Source organism: Equus przewalskii, chromosome 19 (assembly GCF_037783145.1).
Source record: "Equus przewalskii isolate Varuska chromosome 19, EquPr2, whole genome shotgun sequence".
Taxonomy (NCBI): domain Eukaryota; kingdom Metazoa; phylum Chordata; class Mammalia; order Perissodactyla; family Equidae; genus Equus; species Equus przewalskii.
Window position 1 is genome coordinate 8,139,555 of NC_091849.1, and position 20,218 is coordinate 8,159,772.

The following is a 20,218-nucleotide window of genomic DNA, read 5'->3' on the forward strand; positions in this document are numbered from 1 at the left end:
CAAGCTCCTTGCCGCCTCCGCTTGGGAAGTCGAGCGGAGCGCGGAGATTTTGAGGGGGAGCGACAGTGCCCGAGGGCGGAGGGGCGCGGAGTTTGTGAGCGAGAAGGAAGTTAAGCCTCGCGGAGAAGATTGGCATCTCGGAACGCTTTGTCGCCACAGCCTGGGCCCTACGGCCGGGTAAACTAAACGGCGGCGGTGCGAGCCAAGGAGGGGCGTGCGCGGGATGATGCCCGGCATCCCCCCCAGCTGGTGAGCGGCCCTGCTCCCCCGCCGTCCCGGGTCCCACTCAGCCGCCCCGGAGGGCGCGGGGCAGTGCACGTGCGCAGGCAGGGAGGCCCGAGAGTGACCGCGCCGTGACCCGCTCAGGGGCGAGGGCGCTGGCTGCAGCGCAGCCCCGACTCGGACGCACCTGGCCTGGACCTTGAGCCTCCAGAGACCTGCGCGGGAGTGTGGGGCTCCCCGTCCTCCCCTCCAAGGGGTTCTCCCGGTGATCGCCCTCTTCGCCTCCCCTCCAGTCTGGGCAATTGGGGGCGCCCCGGAGGACCATGAGAGATAAGGACTGAGGGCCAGGAACGGGAAGCGAGCCCGCCGAGAGGTGGCGGGGGCTGTTCACGCCAAGGGCCACAGCGGCCGCGCTCCGGCCTCGCTCCGCCGCTCCACGCCTCCCGGGGCCCGCGGGGCCAGCCCGGTCGGGCGGGGATGCCGGGGCTGGCGCGGAGGGCGCAGTGGCTGTGCTGGTGGTGGGGGCTGCTGTGCAGCTGCTGCGGGCCCCCGCCGCTGCGGCCGTCCCTGCCCGCCGCCGCCGCCACCGGCGGGGGGGCGCTGCTGGGGGACGGCGGGAGCCCGGGCCACGCGGAGCAGCCGCCGCCGCCGCCGCAGTCCTCCTCCTCCGGCTTCCTCTATCGGCGGCTCAAGACGCACGAGAAGCGGGAGATGCAGAAGGAGATCCTCTCGGTGCTGGGGCTCCCGCACCGGCCGCGGCCCCTGCACGGCCTCCAGCAGCTGCAGCCCCCTGCGCTCCCGCAGCAGCAGCCTCGCGGGGAGCCCCCTCCCGGGCGGCTGAAGTCCGCGCCGCTCTTCATGCTGGATCTCTACAACGCCCTGGCCGCCGCCGACGACGAGGACGGGCCGTCGGACGAGGAGAGGCGGCCGCCCGCGCCCCGCGGAGGAGCCGGCTCGCCCCAGCCTGGGCAGCCGCCCCCCGGAGCCGCGCACCCCCTCAACCGCAAGAGCCTCCTGGCTCCGGGACCTGGCGGCGGCGGCGCCGCGACCCCACTGACCAGCGCGCAGGACAGCGCCTTCCTCAACGACGCCGACATGGTCATGAGCTTTGTGAACCTGGGTAAGGATTTGGGGTAGCGTAACGGCGAGAACATTCCCCCCTTTCCAGTTGCCCGGGCCCGGGGCGGGGGGGTGGGGTGGGGTGAGAGTGGAGGAGCTCCTGGCGCGGCGGGGACGCGAGGACAGCAGGCTGCGCTCCCGCCACCTGCGCGGCGGTGGGCGGCTCGCGCGGTCCTCCGCGCCGCGGGCCGGGCTGCGCGCGGCGGCGCGGGGGGCGGCGGGGGGCCGGGCGCGGGCTCCGGAGTGCGGCGCCGGGCAGGCGCGTCTTTGCGGGCGCCTGGAGCAGTTCCGTGCTTTTCCCAACAGTGCCCGGCTCGCGCCACCTTAACCCGACTGTGGTAGAAGAGTCCGGCTGAGTGTGGCCAGCTGGGAAGAAGAAGGCTCTGCAACATTCTTTTCCCTCCTGACTCTTTTCTTTTGCACCCTTAACGCGCTGAGGGCGTTTTCCCACCGGGACTTTTGGGGAATCCGACAGCCGCTGAGAACTTCGGAAACTTGACATGATTGTGTTAAGTGGTATCCGTGGCATTGGGGGAGGAAGGTTGTAGAGCAAGGTGCGCCAGTCTGGGCGGGATCCCGAGACGAGTTGGGGTACCCCAGCTACTGCCCTTGCTCACATGCCTTTGGCTAGTGCGCCCAAAGGCTCAACTTTTTGAGCTCTGCTGCCCAACTTTACGGGCAGAGAAAGGGTGCTGGTTAGGGGCCGGCGTTGGGCGCTGAGCTGGTCTGAACCGGTTGCCAGGCAACAGAATGGAAATTCAAGGGCGGCTAAATCGGGCTCCGCCACAAATGTTCTGTGGCAAACCCGGACGGAATCACAGAGCCTTTCTTCCCCCTGAGTTTTCTCATCTGTAAATGGGAACGGTGTAAGGAAGACTTTTTTTCAGAATCAATGCCTTGGATTTGTGCTACTCTTCATTCATAAACTAACTCAGTGTGGACAAAGGCATGTAGGGGACGCGCTCTCGGCGGAGAAATGGGTTGCAGAGCCACGGCCGGAGTTGGGGCCGCAGCTTTGTGGGGTGGGTCTCCGCGGACTTCCTTTCCCGTGTGAGACGCGTGGCTCTGCCCAGGCCCCAAAGTGGGTTAGCAGACACTTGCCAAAGGAGCACACACGTCTCCAAGCCACGTCAAAGACGTCCGCCCGTCACTTAAGGCCATTATTTACTTGAATGATTCCCGTGTAAAATGTTTCGGCGAGTTCTTTACAAGTATATCTGTGAGCTGATTCTCAACTCCGCTGAGCTTTGGGGGAAGAAAGGAGGAGTCGGGGCCGTGGGGGGATGGGAGGGAGGATGTGGAGCAGGACGATTGGCATCCAAGTGGTGCAAAAATCCCCCTGGGAAATTCATGCAACAGAATCTCACAGGGAGTGGAGGCTCACGGCCTGTCAGTCTTGCTACTTGCAATGCCAGGGGTTCTGATTGGACAAGAATTTTCACAGTTTATTGGAACCAAATCCAAGGTTGAGCCACCTCCAGGAAGCATTCTAAGGAAATTCTCATGCCAGTCAACAAAGTTTGGAGAGGCGGGGAGAAGGGTGCGGAGGACCAGCGCTATTCCTTATTCTAACGTCTCTGCTGCTTCTGGTTTAATAAATTTCACCTCTTGCCCTCACCTGCCCCCTCCCCCAAGCTTCCTGACAGCCTTGGGGAGATATTTTATTGCCTCTTGGGGATAGTCCCAACCTGGACAAAGTGGAGGAAGAGTGGCGCTTAGGGCTTCTTCTCGGAGGATCACGTTACAGTCTCTGGAAAACTGTTGCTGGGCTTGGACCGTGGTTCTCAATCTTGGCTGCCCCTTAGTATCACCTGGGGGCACTTGAAGGGCGAAGGGATGCTGGGGCTGCTCCCCAGAGCAATAGCGATTGAGTCGGAATCTTTGAGGGTGGGTGCTGGCTTTTTTTTTTTTTTTTTTTTTTTTAAGTGCTTTGGGTTTTTCTAATGTGCTGCCATGGTCGAGAAGCACTGGCACAGGAGATCCTGATGTCTGAAAGAAATCAATAAATCATCCCAGCAAGAGATTAAATTAAGCAGTGCTTTCTTATGTCAGTGGCTCCCAAATGTTGCTGCGCATTAGAATCACCTGGGGGCTTTTAACATCCACAGGCCCAGATGGTACCCGTACCAATGAAATCAGAATGTGTGGGGTGGAAGCCAGGGATCAGTATTTTTAAAGATCCCCAGGTGATTCCATTGTTTGGGAACCACTGGCTTAGATGGTATTTGAAATTGTGACAGTTGGCTTGAGGCAAGTTTGTAAAGTATGGTGCCATTTACTGTGTTTAATGACCTCCAAATTCTCCTCGTTCCTTACTTTTCTGACCTTTCCTGGTTTACAGGTACATACTGCTTCTGAGTCATACTGCTTGAAGCTGGTTGTCAACTGAGCCTGCCAAGGTGATGGTTTAACATAGTATCTCCCTAGACAGAGTTTCATTTTTCATAAAGGATTTTTGAAGATCCAAAAAATACTGCTGAAAAATTCCAAGAGAACTCAACAATAGTGTAATTTCAGGTGTGGGATAGGCTAATACGGAACTGAAGGAGATTCCTGGGGAGCGACCTCTGCCCAGACGCCTCCTGTCATGCCCCTGGGCTTTCTGACTGCAAGTTATGACTCTGTCTAGGTCCAGTCCTGGACTCCACATGGGTAGTTAGAGGAGAAAAACTCTTGCAGGTGAGTAGAGTCCAAGTCATAAGCCACACCACCTGCCAGTCAAGCGGTTCTACTTAATCTTCATCCATTTAGCAGTAGAAAAGGGGGATTTCATAATGAGAGGCTGAAATGTGATAAAATCTGATTATCATAGCTCTGAGCATTAAAAGGACAGTTCATTTGAAGAAAGTAATTGCTTAGCAATGTGGATTCTCTAAGAATGTTGGGAGAATGCCACAGATCTCCTAATCTGTGTGGCTGGCTTTTTAGCTGTTGCGTTCAGTGCCTCATTAAAGGACCTATAGAAAGATACCTGTTACAGCACTGTGCTTTAAAGTGCTCTTACACCTGCTGAGTTAGGTAGGTTATAAGCTGAAAGGATGAGGGAAAGTGTTACATCGTTGTAAACATCCTTCTTCCCTGGGACGGGGAATATTTTACTCATGAGATACGTTTAAAATACCCTGAGCCTTGTCAGCCAGAGTGGCTATCAGGAAGTATGAATCAACAGGATAAATTTCTCTTGCATATCCCGAATGCTGGTCATTTGACCAGCTCACCGCTGTTTGTGTTGACTCTCCCTGGGTGAACAGGCTGGGGATGTTTAAACTCCCTCGAGCTGAATGGCTGGCATGCAGAGTGCCTGGGCAAGCTGGGTGCACTCATGCACCTGCATTCAATCAGGGCCATAGGTGCCATTTTCTACTTGTTTTCTACTGCTAAAAATGTCTTGGCAGCCTAATAAGCAAGCTTGCCAATTCGGTGACCTTGGAGAAGTAGCCTGGAATATCTTTCAGGTCTTAGCTTAAAATTCACCTTCTCAGAGAAGCCTTCTCTAAGCACTCTCTAGAAATTGGGGCTGCCTCCAACCCGATCCCTCTTCTTTACCATCCCAGCACCCTGTTGATTTCCTTTGTGACACTTATCACAAGGAGTATATGCATTTTTTTCCTTTTAAATTTGCTTACTCATTTGTTTGTCACCCCTCAGCCTCAAAAGGCAACCAGGCTTATCTGCTGTTGTAATTTAAATCCCTAACGTAACGCTGAGCATGTAGAAGGTGCTTCAGAATAAAGATTGAATTAATGAAAATACACACATATCCCTCATTTAAAATTCACATTTCACTAATCTGGAAGGCCTGATCATTTAGAGATGGTATACCTGATTTTCATTAAGTAAAATGTTTGAAGTAAGTGAAGACATTTAGGACGTTGAGGTCCATGGTATTTGATGTATATCATAATGCTTTATTAATATATCTCTTTTGTATTAGTTACCCATATGTGTATGAGTTTGTAATATGCATCATATTTGAGAGTAGTGCAAAAGTTTCTTTAAAGCTCTGCATTTCAGACTTCGTTTATCTAACTTGAATTAATGAAGTGTTGATCTCCAGATGCTAGGATAAAAAGAAATAAAAAACTCAAATTATGCTCAGAAAAGGGAATCAGTATGTATTAGGACAAGTCACCAGAAACAAGAAACTTATTGTACTAAAAATACTGGCAATCTTCTGAGCAGAATTACTCCTGGGAAACATAAATTAGAAGAAAAATGGAGTACTCCCTACTTGTGTTTGTAACCAGATACGCTGTACTGTCTTTTTCTCATAAACATCGGATCAGTAGTACTATTTTTCATTTAAGCTGCCTGTACTTATGAAGATTTTTGTTAGCAGAAAATAAATCCATGCCTGCAAGCTACTCACAGCAAAAATAGTGTGGAGAATCTGGTAGCAAGAGTGTGGTTCAGAGAAACCGTGGATGTTCTCCTGAAGAGATTTCAAGTAGTAAATGTGAAATTCAGTGGTATTTCAACAGAAAAGTTGGACAAAGTGTTCTTAAACTCAGATCAAAGGGCAAGCAGATACCATTGTTTAGACCTCGGATGGTGTTTCCTCTGGTTGTCCTTCTAAGAATGGGTATAAATCCTTTTTAAATGTGCTGAGTCATGCTTAGTTCCTCTGCTTGAGCTTACGTCTGATTAGCATGGAGGAAGGGTTCCTAGTGATAGAAAAATCTGCGTAAGTGAAAAAATATCGCTGTCAGCACTTTATTCAGCATGTAGTAATTGTATCATCACTGTGTTGTCTTCAGAGTTTAGCTACTTTAAATATTGGATTTCAAACTAATATTTTACTTGAGTTTGGGGGTGGGTGGGTGAATCCTGGATCTAAGAGGTGGCGTAGGCGACTCTCACAGATAGCAGCGCTGTCCTCTCTGCCTCACCCTCATCTGTTGAAGAAGCTGAGTTAGAAGAGGAGGATGAAGAGGGTAACATTTCTTGGATAATTAATCAGCTTTCTGTAACTTTTTCACAAGTCAGTCCTCCACTCTCTGCTTCCCATCCCGTATTTAAAATGAATTGTTCCATGGAATGCTTATTTTTTCTTAACAGAAAGCCATTACAGTTTTCTCTTAATTTTTCCATTTTGAGCCTTATTCTGTTTTTCCTCCCTCTTGTCTGAGTTTCCTCCCTCACGTCACCTTATTTGGCATTTCCAACAGTGGGAAGGAAAATAGGCAATATTTTAGTCAGATAATTATGTTCCTGACTAGAAGCTTCCATATGTATCTGAGTAAAAGGAGTAGAAATCAATAAACTCCCTAAGATATGAACAGTTTACAGTATCCCCATGCATGTAAACAGCTGTTACACGTTAACCTGTCTGTCCCACCCTCCCATGTACAACCCAACAGCTTGCTGGGCAACATGGCTGCCCTGGCCACAGGCTGTCACCCAGAGGCTGGTATGGGGTGTAACTGGCAGCTTCTCTTCTTTTGTGATCCCCACAAAGAGCTGTTGCATTGCGTTGTCCTCCTTTCTCTGTTTTCATCCTAACAACTGAGTTGCTTCTATTCAAACACATTTCTCCTCTCGTAATACCCTCACCTCTGCTTCAATACCCTGCCCCCATCTCTTTCAACTCTGCAAACTTGTGAGCCAGAAGATGGCTCCAGTCTTACCTGGAATCTATGAAAGTGGTGACAGTTGTGTCAAGGAGAAGGAAAACCGTTTTTATTTTAATGAAAATTGCAGTTGCTAAAGACCCGGGGCCATCAAGCTCTAAAGTGTTGAGGGTGCCAGAAATTTGCAGAACCTCAGAATTATACCTGCTTATCTTCCACCACAAGCATTAGAGATAAATAAGTAGTTCACTGAAGTTGGTTGGAATTTTTTTGTTCAATTACTAGTGTTTTGGAAATAATATTTTCTGCATTTTTCCCCCACTGTAAATATATAGCATTTTAGCACCCTTATGGATAAAGTTCGACTCTGGCTGGCTGGGATCAGCTACCTTCCAGGACATTGTTTTTCTGGGGAAGCATGCCCAGCAACAGACAGCCCATTTCTAAATCGGGTTTTCTCTGTCATCAATGGGAAGTTTGGAGTTATTGGTAAACTTGTGTCATCCACAGATCAAAAAATTTAGAGCTTTAAAGGTTCTTGGCTATCATCCAGTCTCATATGTTTGCAGTTAAATTGGTTAGATTTATTCAGGATCATTTCCTCTTCACCATTGTTAAATCTTAAGGCTAAGGGACAACCAAGAGAACCACAAAGAGATCCTAATGCATCAGAGGGATAGGGCCGTGGGGTTGTTGGTCAGGCGTGAGTGGATAATTAAGGAGAAATTCCAAAAGCATGCAAGAGCACAGCCCTGGGCAAGAGGTGGGGAGGCCCAAATCTGGAATTTTGTGGGTTTTCTCTTAGTGGATAGTGTTCTCTCCTAGAACTCTGCTTTTAGAAAAGAAAAAGCTATGCGTATCTATAAATAGCCCCTTGTTTGGTGTGTCGAAGGACTGTTGACCCCAACGAATTGTTTTCTGCTCTGAAAGTGAGTTGAAAACCACGTTGCTCTGAGCGGCATTGTTCCACTGATGTCCGCAGGCACAGATTCTCTTCCTGCCCTTCCCATGTCCATTATTAAAGAGATTGAGTCCATAATAGAGATGATATCTAAATTACATCAGGTAATTCCTTGATGGGTCCCTACGGTCTTGTTATCTCTATCCAAGTCCCAGATGACTGGGTCGAAGACTCCCTTTCAAACATTTTTGCAGAATGAGGTTCTGGTTCCGAGTGGGAGAGTCTTCCTGACTTTCAGGTTCATGGGCATACGCCCTTGATTACTGATCCTGCTAGATAGGTTGGGATTGTCCTAGGCCTGAAATGTCCCTGCTCCATAGTGCTGATGTTATGTTCATATTGTTTTCTCATCATGGAGAGCTCGGTCGGGGAGGGAGGAGTGGAGTGGCTTCACAGCAGGCAGAAAACAGTGTGCCCTGGCAGGGGACTGCGAGCCCTCTCCGCGCTGAACTTTGATATCTGCCGCATCCTTATTATGACTCTCCTGCCACTTACCCTTTTCACCTTGTCTAGAATGTGACTTCCATCCTTAAACATCTGCCTTTGTTGATTGTTGTTCCTGTGTTTACAGTCTTGTTGGTTTCCTGTACATGAACATGGGCTGGCAAAAACTTCTGATTTGTGTATCAGCAGAGCGTGAACTAACCCTCTCATTGGTAGGAGCTGCTTTATGTGCTGATGAGGCCAGAAGATTTTTATCATTGGCCTTGCTTAATGACTGAGAAATAATCACTGGTTATTTTCTCTCTCTTTTGAATCTATGAATGACATTTAAGTATTCTAAAGACAGAGCTTTGTAAACTACAAAATTAAGGACTAAAAGTTTTGCTTGACTTTGTTCTTTCCAGATTTTATCTGAACACTTCCATATCAGAATAAGTTAACAACAGAGAAGCTGTGCATTTAAAAAACATACTCTTTTTTTTCGAGCCGCTTTAGGTCTACAGCAAAATTGAGTGGAAGGTACAGAGATTTTCCATCCACTCTCTGCCCCTGCACGGACAGCCTCTCTCACTATCAGCCTCCCACACGTGAGTGCTACATGTGTTACAATGGATGAACCTACACTGACACGTTGTCATCTCCCAGAGTCCACAGTTTACGTTAGGGTTCACTCTTGGTGTCATACATTCTGTGGGTTTGGATGAATGTGTAACGACGTGCACCCATCATTATAGTTTCATACTGAGTAGTTCACTGCCCTAAAAATCCTCTGTGGAGAAACTGTATGTTTAACCAGAAAAAAAAATCAATAAAAATCTTAGAATTCAAAATATGCAGGGTCTTGTGTGTGTGGGGGAAATAAAATGCCTTTGTTGAAAGATATTTTATTTGTAGGGTTTTACCACATTGGTATATAAGTAATTTTGATCACTATGTGAGCTTATTTTGTGCTTCTGTGTGTGGACACCAAATCCATTCGAAATCTCTTTCCTCCCACCCTTTTTTAAGTCTAGGAGTTAAAAATCTTTTTTCCTCTGCATACTTTCAGTGAGGTGTCTGTCACCATAGTACCTAGACAATCCCTCAGGCAGAGATATGAACGATTAAATTTCTCCCTGGCTTGTGCCCTGTTTGATCCGTGCTCTGTAGGATTTGGGGGAGTAAAAGAAAGGAGCCTGAAGAATGAACAAGAATTATAGGAATTCTGTGCTTGGAAATTATTGAAATTTGGGGGGTGGTTAGGGGAGGGGTTACATATTTTTCCTTCCTTTCTGAAAACTTATGTTAAAACTAAGTGTGACTTTTGGATTGGGAAACTCACAGAAATATCTTTTACTGGCCCTAGAGGCAGGATCCAGGGGACTTTAAAAGGTTTCCTCAGGAGAGACTGTTTAGATCAGATTAAAACTCAATTAATAGAGACTCCATAAGTCCAGAAGTCTTTGTGAGTGATGTGTAGATTAGGCTCCTTTGTTTTGAACTGTTTCTATGAGAAAGGGCTCCACAGATTGTGGTAAATAAGTAAGAAAATGCAATAATGTAAACAAGGAACATGATAACTCTAAAGAGTGCTCTTGAGCAGTAGGTAGCAATTCATTGAGATATTCTGGGCACTTGTGAACATTTCTTTCCAAATACTGTACAGGTGGGACATTTCATGAATTCTCCTCGATAGTTGTCATGTCAAGTCTCCATCATCATCAGGTATTTTCTTACTGAATTCTAGCTAAACACCCCCAGACCCCCTCCGCAGAGATGAAACTTCTCAAAAAAGAGGGAAGTGCTTGGGGCCTGGCAGTGTCAGTGGACTTGAGAAGTTCAGCTTTGGTCCATAACATCTCACTTGGGATGTGCTGTGGTTTAACTACGTCTCTGTCCAGTAGGATAGCAGTTTAATTGAGCCAAAAGTGAAATGACACCAAAGGGTAGGGCTAAGACTTATGGTGGGTAATAGTGAGGAGGACATAGTTGCCTTCGGCTGAAGATTTTTGGAGAGTTACATTTCTCCGAGAGGGCTGTGGAACAGGCCTTAGCATTTTTATGGGGTCTGTTTAGGGCAGAATCTCCTAACACCAGCTGTGGGAACTCCTCCCACAAATCTGGCACTTTGGTTATTTCATCTACTTAACTGAAGTTGTTTGACCCTATTGTTACACATGCACATCTGTGTCATCGTTACAAGCTGTGGAATCCAACATAGGTGCAGGGATCTAGGAGGTACCCAGTGGAGGTTAGTTTCCCTTTTTCTCTCTTGCTTTCCCCCCCATTAATAAATTTGGCAACTCCATTGGGTTTATTTCCTCTTTTATATCTGTTCTTTTCTCATAGTGTTGGTGCCTTTTGTTGTCGTTGACCTAAGAGAGCAGCTCGTACACATCTCCATGGAGTCTGGTAGTTCTTTACCACCAAGATGGCCCATTGCCCACTATAATGGTTTTCTTTTTTTTTTTTAAAAGATTTTATTTTTTTCCTTTTTCTCCCCAAAGCCCCTTGGTACATAGTTGTATATTCTTCGTTGTGGGTCCTTCTAGTTGTGGCATGTGGGACGCTGCCTCAGCGTGGTTTGATGAGCAGTGCTATGTCCGTGCCCAGGATTTGAACCAATGAAACACTGGGCTGCCTGCAGCGGAGCGTGCGAACTTGACCACCAGCCCCAGTAGCTGGTTTTCTTAATGGTGCTAGAAAGTACTTAAGGCCCGTTCAGTACAGAGTAGAGGAAAGAGCACTTGATTAAGATTCAGGAAGCTTGAATTCAGCCTCTAGTCTTAAAGGGATAATACTTGCTCAAGTCTTCTAAATTAAGTATAATTCTTGTTCCAGCCGCTTCACCAAATTTCTGGGTCTCTTTTCTTGTAAAATGGCTTTCCTTGTCTGTAAAATGTGGATATTGGGCTAGATGAGTATTTTCCAAATAGTGTTTCATGGAACACTACTTTTCCAAAATGTTCTGCAAAAGAAGATTGTGGAAGCACTTTCTATGATATTCCTCTCTTTGATATTTACACGTCTGTTAGCATATTAAAGCCATGACAAGCCCACCAGTAAAGAAGTTGGCTAACTTGTTTTAATAGAGTTTTCTTTGAATTTATTTTTGCTCTCTAACCCCCTTTTTCAGAAACACCTCTGTGTCAGACCTGAGCCTCTCTGCCCCCAGATCCGCTCCTGACCCTTCCTCTGGTCTTCTCTAGAGGGCAGGGGTGTAACCCCAGGCCACTGCATTTCCAGCAGCTAGGCTACTGCTCCTCGGTCGCTGCTGCTCTCTCTGGATGAGCTTCCATGTTGTGCTGGTGGCCTTGGGCTCTCTGCCTCCTCCCTGAGGGTGGAAATGGCTTCCTGCTGTTGCTAATCCCTGGGTTGTCTCACCGTGACCTGCTTGGCTGCTTAGCTCTCCTACTGCTATGCCACCAGTTCCCTGCATTAAATTCCCTCTGTTGTAAACACTTGCGGGGGTTTCTCTTTCCCTGGTTGGACCCTGATTGCTATGACCTTTCAATTCCCTGGAACACAGTAGAGAAACCTCAGAGTAGGTAATGCTCGGAACTCAATTCTAGGAGTGGTCCTTATTGTGTTTCTGTTAGTGAGTCTTTATTTTTTTAAACAGCTTTCTTGAGGTATAATTGACATTCAATAAGCTGCTTATTTAAAATATATGATTTGATAAGCTTTCACATATATGTACCTTTAAATCATCATCACAGTCAAGACACAATCAAGTCATAGCTTGAGCTATTCTTTTAAACAGTTGCCTATGCCAAGGAATGAATGACTGACCCTAACACAGGAAGTGCGGTGAAAACTCCTGTCTTTCATTGATGCCCTTGCTCTCCATGCTTTTATCTTGTGGGCTTTGAACATCCTTCAGAATGGAATTTGCTGAGGATGTTTTGAATGGTTTTGTTGGATCAGAGAACCAGGGGGTCAAGTCTTTCTGGGGGTCAAGCTTGCTCTTTGCAGCTGTGACCGGCCTTTATCCCATATCTCACCTCCCATATTTATTTTTGGAAATAATAATAAAAATAGATAGATCTCTTTTCTAATTTTGAGATCAAGCATCTGAGGGCACTTTCGGGTTGTTGGTGATCCTATTGGCATCTTATTTCTAAATGTTCAAGTTTAGAAGATTCAATCCTTCTGGAAAATAACACAAAGATGCTTTCCTGTGTTTCTGTTTTAAATTCTGGCAATTTAGGTAGGGCACTAGTCCAAGACATTTATGAAAGTAGACTCCAATTTACCTCCAACTTTCCCCCCCATGCTCATCCTTCTCTGAATGTTCTGTGAGCTTAAATAGAAACTGTGTTTTTTTTTTTTTTTTTACAAGAAAATGTAAGTATTGTATTTCTCTATGGCCTTTTGCTTTAAACAATGACTGATGTCCGGGCTGGCCTTAAGTTAAGGCCAGAGCAGTTAAGTTCGCACGTTCCACTTTGGCGGCCCGGGGTTTGCTGGTTCAAATCTTGGGTGCGGACCGACGCACTGCTTGTCAAGCCATGCTGTGGCAGGCGTCCCACATATAAAGTAGAGGAAGATGGGCATGGATGTTAGCTCAGGGCCAGGCTTCCTCATCAAAAAAGAGAAGGATTGGCGGCAGATGTTAGCTCAGGGCTAATCTTCCTCAAAAAAAAAAGAATGACTGATGTCACTTACTATCCTATTATCTCACAAGTCAAAAATGGAGACTTTTATAGCTGCAAATTTACACTAAAGATTACTGGGTAGTAAGGGGAGAATTTGGAGATTGTTGGAGAAAATTATTATTTAGAATAGCATTAACATAATGTTCCAGATAACACCGGTTACATAATAGAACAGTTGTGTGAAGTTGCTTGACCATGCCCTGTCTCCCCACCATTCAGGGAAGCTGCTCTTTCCTTGCCACCCACTCTCTCCTCTCCACTTGCCTTCTGTCCCCATCACTCAGCTGAAATTCTTCTATCAGAGGCAACCAATGAAGGTCTTGAGTCTTCATCCTTCTCTCTGCAAGCCTTTTCGTTATTAAATCTTTATCACCGTCATTATCATTCCCATTTTCTCTGCTGTACAGTCCTTCTAAAAAATTCTCTCCTTAGCTTCTGTAATGCTGCTCGCTTCCTCTTGGTTCTTTTTCTATCTTGCAGACTCCTGCCATATTTTGGGACAGTTTCTGAAGAACAGCAGAAGATTCAGAAGGACTGGCATGTGGTGCGAGACCTACACAAGGGGCTGAGATAGCTAAAGGGTTTGTGGGGGCGGAGAGCGCGCTCAGGTATAGGAGTTGGGAAATGATATACAGCCATAAGGCATGATGACAGGCAGGTGCCAGGCTTTCAGGTGACCCACTGTGGAGGCTTGGTAGCCTGGTGGAAGAGTAGGCCACGGTGATGGGGCACCCAGCAGCTGGTGTAGTCAGAAGGCCAGATGTCAGCTGCAGGGAGGTCTCTCAGCTCCGAGCACCTCCTCATGTGTTTCTCCTCTCCTGACCCATGTGTTTAGAGTGTGGTCCAGGTGTGGTCTGGTACCAGAATCATACAGTGCAGTGCTTTTCAAATTGTCTTTGCATGAGAACCAGTTTTTTTCTTTAAATTTTAATTTTTAATTTTTGTGGGCCCATACTTTTATAAAATTCATTAAAAATGAATTACTAGAAAGTGAAATGGAAAAAACCCAAAATACAAAGTCAAGCCTCAATTTTTAACCATGAGATTCCATTGGTACAAAATTATCAGTCAGGTTGCTGTCAAACTGTCTCAACAGCCTCCATTTCTGTACTTTTCTCGCTGCAGGCCAGTCACAAAGAGTGCGGATCAGCACACGCCCAGTGTGGCTTCTTGGATGTGGCCCTGGCTCGGGGGTTTTGATGTGGGATTCGGTGTGGGAATCTATGATTTAACAAGCTCACTTGGAGCTGAGAGTGATGGCTAAGGTTTGAGAACCAGGGTGCTGGTTACTCAGGTTCAGCGTTAACCTCTGCCCTCACTCCCATACCCAATCAATTGCCAGACTTACTGCTTCTGCTTCCAAAATGTTTTAGTCCCATCTTCCCACCTTTTCTCTCTCTTGTCTCCCCAAGTTCCCTACGTGAGGTCTTTATGATCTTGACCTTGATTTCTGTAGTGGTTTCCTCTACTGCTAGTCCATCCATACATCAACACCTGCTCGAGTTTTCTGTAGCACAGATGTGCTCTGTTATCCTTCCTCCATCACCGTCATTGGGTGCTTATGGCCTACTGAATAAAGCCACAATGCCGTTCTGACTCCTACCCCTTTCAGTTTCGTCTCCTCCACTCATCATTGTATACACCATCATTTCATTCAGCTGGCTAACTCTGCTCTGTGATTTCCTTCTGGCCTTTTCTCATGATTTCTCCCATTTACATTGCACAACTGCCCATTTCCATGTTCTCAGTTCTCTCTGTTCTTTAAACCCGAGCTCAAATGCCATCTTGTCAAGGGACCCTTTCTGAAATTTGCTCACCCCCATGCCGTGACTCTTGGGAAGAACATCTGGGGCCTAGTGACAGGAGACTCCTCCTGGTGCGGGACACCCTGGAGCGACTTTCTCATTTCAGGCGTGTGTTTGTGGATGAGCTCAGTGTAGCTCGGAGGAAGGAGTTGGAGCCTTGGGTTCCAGTGTTGGCTCTGCCCCTCAGCAGCTGTGAGGATTTGGGCAAATCACCTTTGACGCTGACTTCTCTGATTCTTTATCATACAATATTTATCTTGATCCTCCCCAATACCTAGCATGGTGCCTTAGATTACTTGATACTCAATAAATGTTCGTTGGACAAATGAAGGTCAGTTTCTATAAAATAAAATTGGCGCATGCTGTCTTCTTTCTTTCTCTCATCACTAATAACATCAAACATTTGAACGAGAGAATGATAGACTGTGAAGTGCCGTGCGGCTATGAGGACTGCTTATTAACGTCCATTAGCAGCAGTGGTTATAACAGGAGACGTTGCCTTCTCCTTCAGAGGTTTATGTTCTGTGAGTTTCTAGATGGTTTAGAAAAAAAGGCCTCAGGAAGAAGAAATATTATTTTCCCTCTATCTGATGTCATTATGACTTTAATAAGTATTGCTAGGGAGACAGAAAGAAGTGCTGCTGAGTCCAAATTTAAATTTCCTGGTGGTGCCATGCAGCAAGCTTGCGTGCGAGGAGACATGACTCCTCTTGCAGGTGCCGACGCAAAATACTTATCTTGTCAGCTTCAACTTTCTGCTCGCTGGCTTGGCTTACATCGTGAAGGTGTTAGACATTCTGTTTACATAAAGGCTGAGGGGGTGACATAATGTCTATTGAAGCAAAGTCACTTAGCTCCCCACTAGGCAACAGGGAGCATTTAAAAACCAAAAACAGATCAAAGCTGTGGGCAGGGTTGAGATACCCCTACCCAGGAGCGGAGGTCTGGCCAGGGGGAGGGTGGTCTGTTGGTTGGCTGCCCGGAATAGACGTGCATTATTGCCTCGCTGTATTTCCAGACCATTGGTGAAATGAATCAGGCAGAATGAAACTCTGAGCAGCCAATCCAGAGAGACTGCTTAAGTGGGCACAAGTGGGTCCAAATAGGTTGGAAAAAATGTCAAATCAGAGTAAGCACATACAAGATGTGATGTTTCTCTTTTTATAGACTGTTATAAAAATTGTTTAAAGCTAAACAACTCTTCAGTACTTAAATTATGTATAATGAGACAGGTAGATCCTGGAACAGAGAACTTTTTGCCCCCTTATCCCACTTAAATTTTGCTCTCCCTGCCCAGAGTATGCAAGACATAAACACTTTCATTTCCGGGATATATATTAGCCTGAGCATGGAGGAAAGGGAGAGAGATGGGGTTGATACGGTCCACAGAAGTAGCAAATCTAGTTCTCTTTCGTGTTTTATTTGATGAACTTCAAGGATGTAGCCAAGGGAAATATGAAAATAACTTGAGACTCGTTTGTAAGTCCCATCAAGTGATAATCTTGTATATTTTATACTTTTAAAATATATGTAGATATAGAGGAAGGTATATTATATAGTATATACTTCCTTTACAGTCCCCAACCCCAAATAAGTAGTTTATTGTTGGTTTTATCCAGCTTTATTGAGATGTAATTGACAAATAGAAATTGTATATAAAGTGTAGGTCATAAATATCACCACGATCAAGCTAATTAACATGTCCATCACCTCACATAGTTACCATTTTCTTTTCATTTTTTGTGGTGAGAACACAAGATCTACCTTTTTAGCAAATTTCAAGTATGCAGTACAGTATCGTTAATTATATTCAGATTGCTGTACACCAGATCTCCAGGACTCATTTGTCTTGCGTAACTGAAACTTCGTGCCCGTTGACCAACGTCTTCCCTTTTCTCCTCCCCCCCCAGCCCTGGCAATCATCATTCTACTTGTTGCTTCCATGAGTTTGACTGTTTTAGGTTCTGCTGTTTGACTGTTTTAGGATCTCTAAATGAGATCATGCAGTATTCGTCTTTCTGTGTCTGGCTTATTTCACTTAGCATAATGTCCTCCAGGGTCATCCATGTTGTCACAAATGGCAGGGTTTTCTTTTTTTAAGGCTGAATAATATTCCATTGTGTACGTATATATAGATACATACCACATTTTCTTTATTCTCTCATCCCCTGACAGACACTTAGGTTGTTTCCACATCTTGGTTACTTTACTGTTTTGTCTTTTGTTTTTTTGGCCATATTTAGGAAGAAGTAATAGTGTGAAACATTGCATTATTCTGAACTTACAAGGTTAAGGTGACTTGGCTATGGTAATATCTCTCTTGTCCTTATTATTATTTTTTTTCCATTGGTTGGCTCTTGTTAGAGTCATGAGGTATCTTGTGTCTGAGGACGTCCTCTAACCCCGGCACTTCTGCTCTGCTTTGAGTGTGGGATGACAGGAGACACTCTTCCCGAAGCACGTGGGTCATCCCTTTGACTTCTTTTTCACCTCGAGGCCTTGTTTTTCAGGACAGTGGAGTGCTTGCTCATTCTCATACACTTGATCTCTCTCTGTCTCCTTCGTTGGACGTTGTATTTTCGCGGCCCTCTGGTGCCTGGGGCCTGGCTCGTAGGAAGCTGAAATCAGAATTGAAACTTCTCCTGAGGTGCCACCTTGCATCACTAAAACCACAGAGACAACCGGGATAGCCCTGTTAATGCTACAAAAATAAAATGTGTCACCAGAACATTTCACTGGAATGAGGAATTTATTTCCGTGATTCTCTAAGGTCAACTACGGTACACGCTTTTTCCTACTGGGCAGCGAACATGTTTTACCAAAGTCTTACCTAAGTGCTTTTCGTTTACAGTTCCACAATGACTTCTTGGCTTCCTCCATGTTGATTTCTGCAAATATTGTGATTTACTTTCACACCTTTTTGAGGAAGCAAATTCTGAGTTGCGATTCGTCTTTTAATTTTTGCCAACATTTTGTGACAATTTTTAAACATACAGAAAAGTGGAAAGATTTTACAGAGACTATCTGTCTACCCCCCCAGAGAATGTGAAAAAGATCTATTTATGAAAGGATTACTTACAGCACATGAAGACAAAAATATGTAGGTTCTATTGTTGCGTCATTTGACATCCTGGAAGATACGGTGACAAGGTGGCTCTAAACCAAATGGAATCTGAGGCACTGGGTGGCACACCCAGAAAGAAGCTTCCTTAAACCCAGACAATGTCTTCAGTATTAGAAATGACAGATTAAATTCGGTTGTCCAGTGTTTATGGAGCCCTTTCAAGGCAGCAGGCTAAGCGCTGACGATAGTAGGGAGGGGGAGAGGTGTAGTTGCTGAGTGGAGAGAAGGAGGCAGAAGCGTGGATGCCTAACCCTGACCCCAGGCAGAGTATAGTGGTGCCTATGGTAGAGGTAAAAACAGAAGATAATGGGAGCACCAAGGAAGCTGTGATTAATTTCTGGGGGGACATGCGTTCAGGGTGAGCGCAGGAAGAAGAGTCGGATTCCTGCTGGTGGATGTGGAAGGTGCAGGCTTTCCTGACTGAGGAACGGGGGAGGGAGCTGGTGATGGGGCTTTGGTGTGGCAAGAGGCCTGAGGTACTGGATCCGAGGGTGAGGGGGCCCTGGCGGCGCTGTGGGGCTCCTCGGGAGCAGGTTGGAAAGGTGGGCTGAGACCGGATTGTGAGGGGTATTGAGGTGATTCTAAGGCTTTGGGACTTTATTTTGTAGGCCGTGAGGAACTGTTTACAACTTTTTGGAAGGCTGTGGAGTGACTGATGTGTGCTCTGGGAAGATATTTCTGGGAGCGGTGGGGAGGAGGCCAGGAAGAGAGGAGGCTGGAAATGGGGCGACCAGCTCGGACATTTTTGCCGTTGTCCAGGTAAAACCCTCATTTAATCTGTATTTGGAGCCTTTGAGGGTCTTTTTGAAATTTTAAAAGTATTTTGCATTTTTCCTTTCCTTCAATTAAGTTTAGAATGTTTAATAAAGAGAGGAAATTAGGCGACAAATTCATGAATAGCCCCTACGAGGTTATAACCTGTGGAAAAAGTGCCACTTCCAGTAACTAAAATCGGAAAGGTTGTGATTTAAATAGACGTTTAAATAGACGTTCCCTGGTCTTCCTGGAATTCTTGCCTTCATTTCTTCTCACAGTTAAAAACACCCATTTGTGAGCTTAGAATTGTGGTCAAGGTGCAGAGAATGTTCCCGTTTTTGAAACTAATTGGCTCCAGAGGAGACTTCAGCAATGAACTAAGCCCCATTCACAGGCTCCTCAGCCCAACTGAGCTGACCAGATTGAAATTCCGCTTCATTTTCCACCTGGTTTGTCTCTACTCTGTTGGCCAGCCACACCTGTAACAGGTAGCGTGAAAGATAGGTGTCATCCCCTGGGTTGCGGAATTAGCCTGTGCCAGTTCCAGCAGGTGACAGGCTCTTCTCCTTTCTACCTCCCTAATTAATCACGTAAACACCCACTCCTAGGAAAGTTTGTTTTCAGTGTGCAGCTCACAAAACGTCATTACCTTGATATACAAAAACCAGAGCAACTGTATGTACGAGAGAGTTTCGAGATGTGTAGACATTCAGTGCTGGTGTTCGCGGGAGGCAGGATTCTGGCCCCTGTGGTATTCGCCCCCTGGTGTTAGGTTGTGAATATCTTGCCTTCCATGGCTCAAAGGCATTAAGATTGCTGTACTCAATTATCCTGGATGGTTATTCACCTGGGCACTGAAAGACAGAAGAGGAAGGCAGAATAGCCGGAGAGATGAGGTGGAGGAAGAGGCAGAGAGGTTCAAAGTGCAAGAGGGACTCACCCCGCTGTTGCTGTCTTCGAACATGGAGGAAGGAAGGGGTCTCAAGCCCAGGACCACAGTGGCCTCTAGAAGCTGGGCACGGCCTTCAGGCGACAGCCAGCAAGGAAACAGGGACACCAGCTCTACAACCACAAGGAGTGGGATTCTGCCAACAACTCCTGTGAGTAGAGAAACAGACTCCCCCAGAGCGCCCGGAAAGGAAAGCAGTTCTGCTGACACCTTGAGTTGGGTCCAGCGAGACTCGTGTCGGACCTCTGACCTACAGAACTGTGAGATAATAAATGTGTGTTGTTTCAAGCCACTAAATTTGTGGTAATTTGTTAAGGCAGCAATAAAAAATGACTACAGTGTAATTTATACAGGGCTTTGTCACCATTCTTGTTTCCTTGGAATCCCTTAAATGAGAGCAGTTGGAGGGGGGCATTCTGGAGGGGCTGACCTGCGGGGGCTGGAGGACAGCCTGTGTGTGAATATGGGCTTTCCCGAAACCTCAGCTACGTGGCTTTAGGTCACCTCTCTGTGTGCTCCCGTTTTGTCACCTGTAAAACTAGGAAGTAATAATTGCTTTATTTCCAAGGGTGGGTGGGAGGATTAATTGAGATGCTACATGTAACAAGCTAAAGTACTCTTTCAACATAAG

General features: G+C 46.3%; 1 protein-coding gene across 1 annotated transcript in view; it reads left to right on the forward strand.

The window, feature by feature from the left end:
- The first annotated feature begins 553 nt into the window (after positions 1–553).
- The window catches only part of BMP6 (bone morphogenetic protein 6), a 152,300-nt gene continuing 132,635 nt past the window's right edge, over positions 554–20,218 (forward strand). Inside the window, exon 1 of the mRNA XM_070584024.1 lies at positions 554–1,342. Within this exon, the coding sequence (XP_070440125.1) occupies positions 700–1,342 (643 nt within the window). The 5' untranslated portion in view covers positions 554–699. The remainder of the gene's footprint in view (positions 1,343–20,218) is intronic.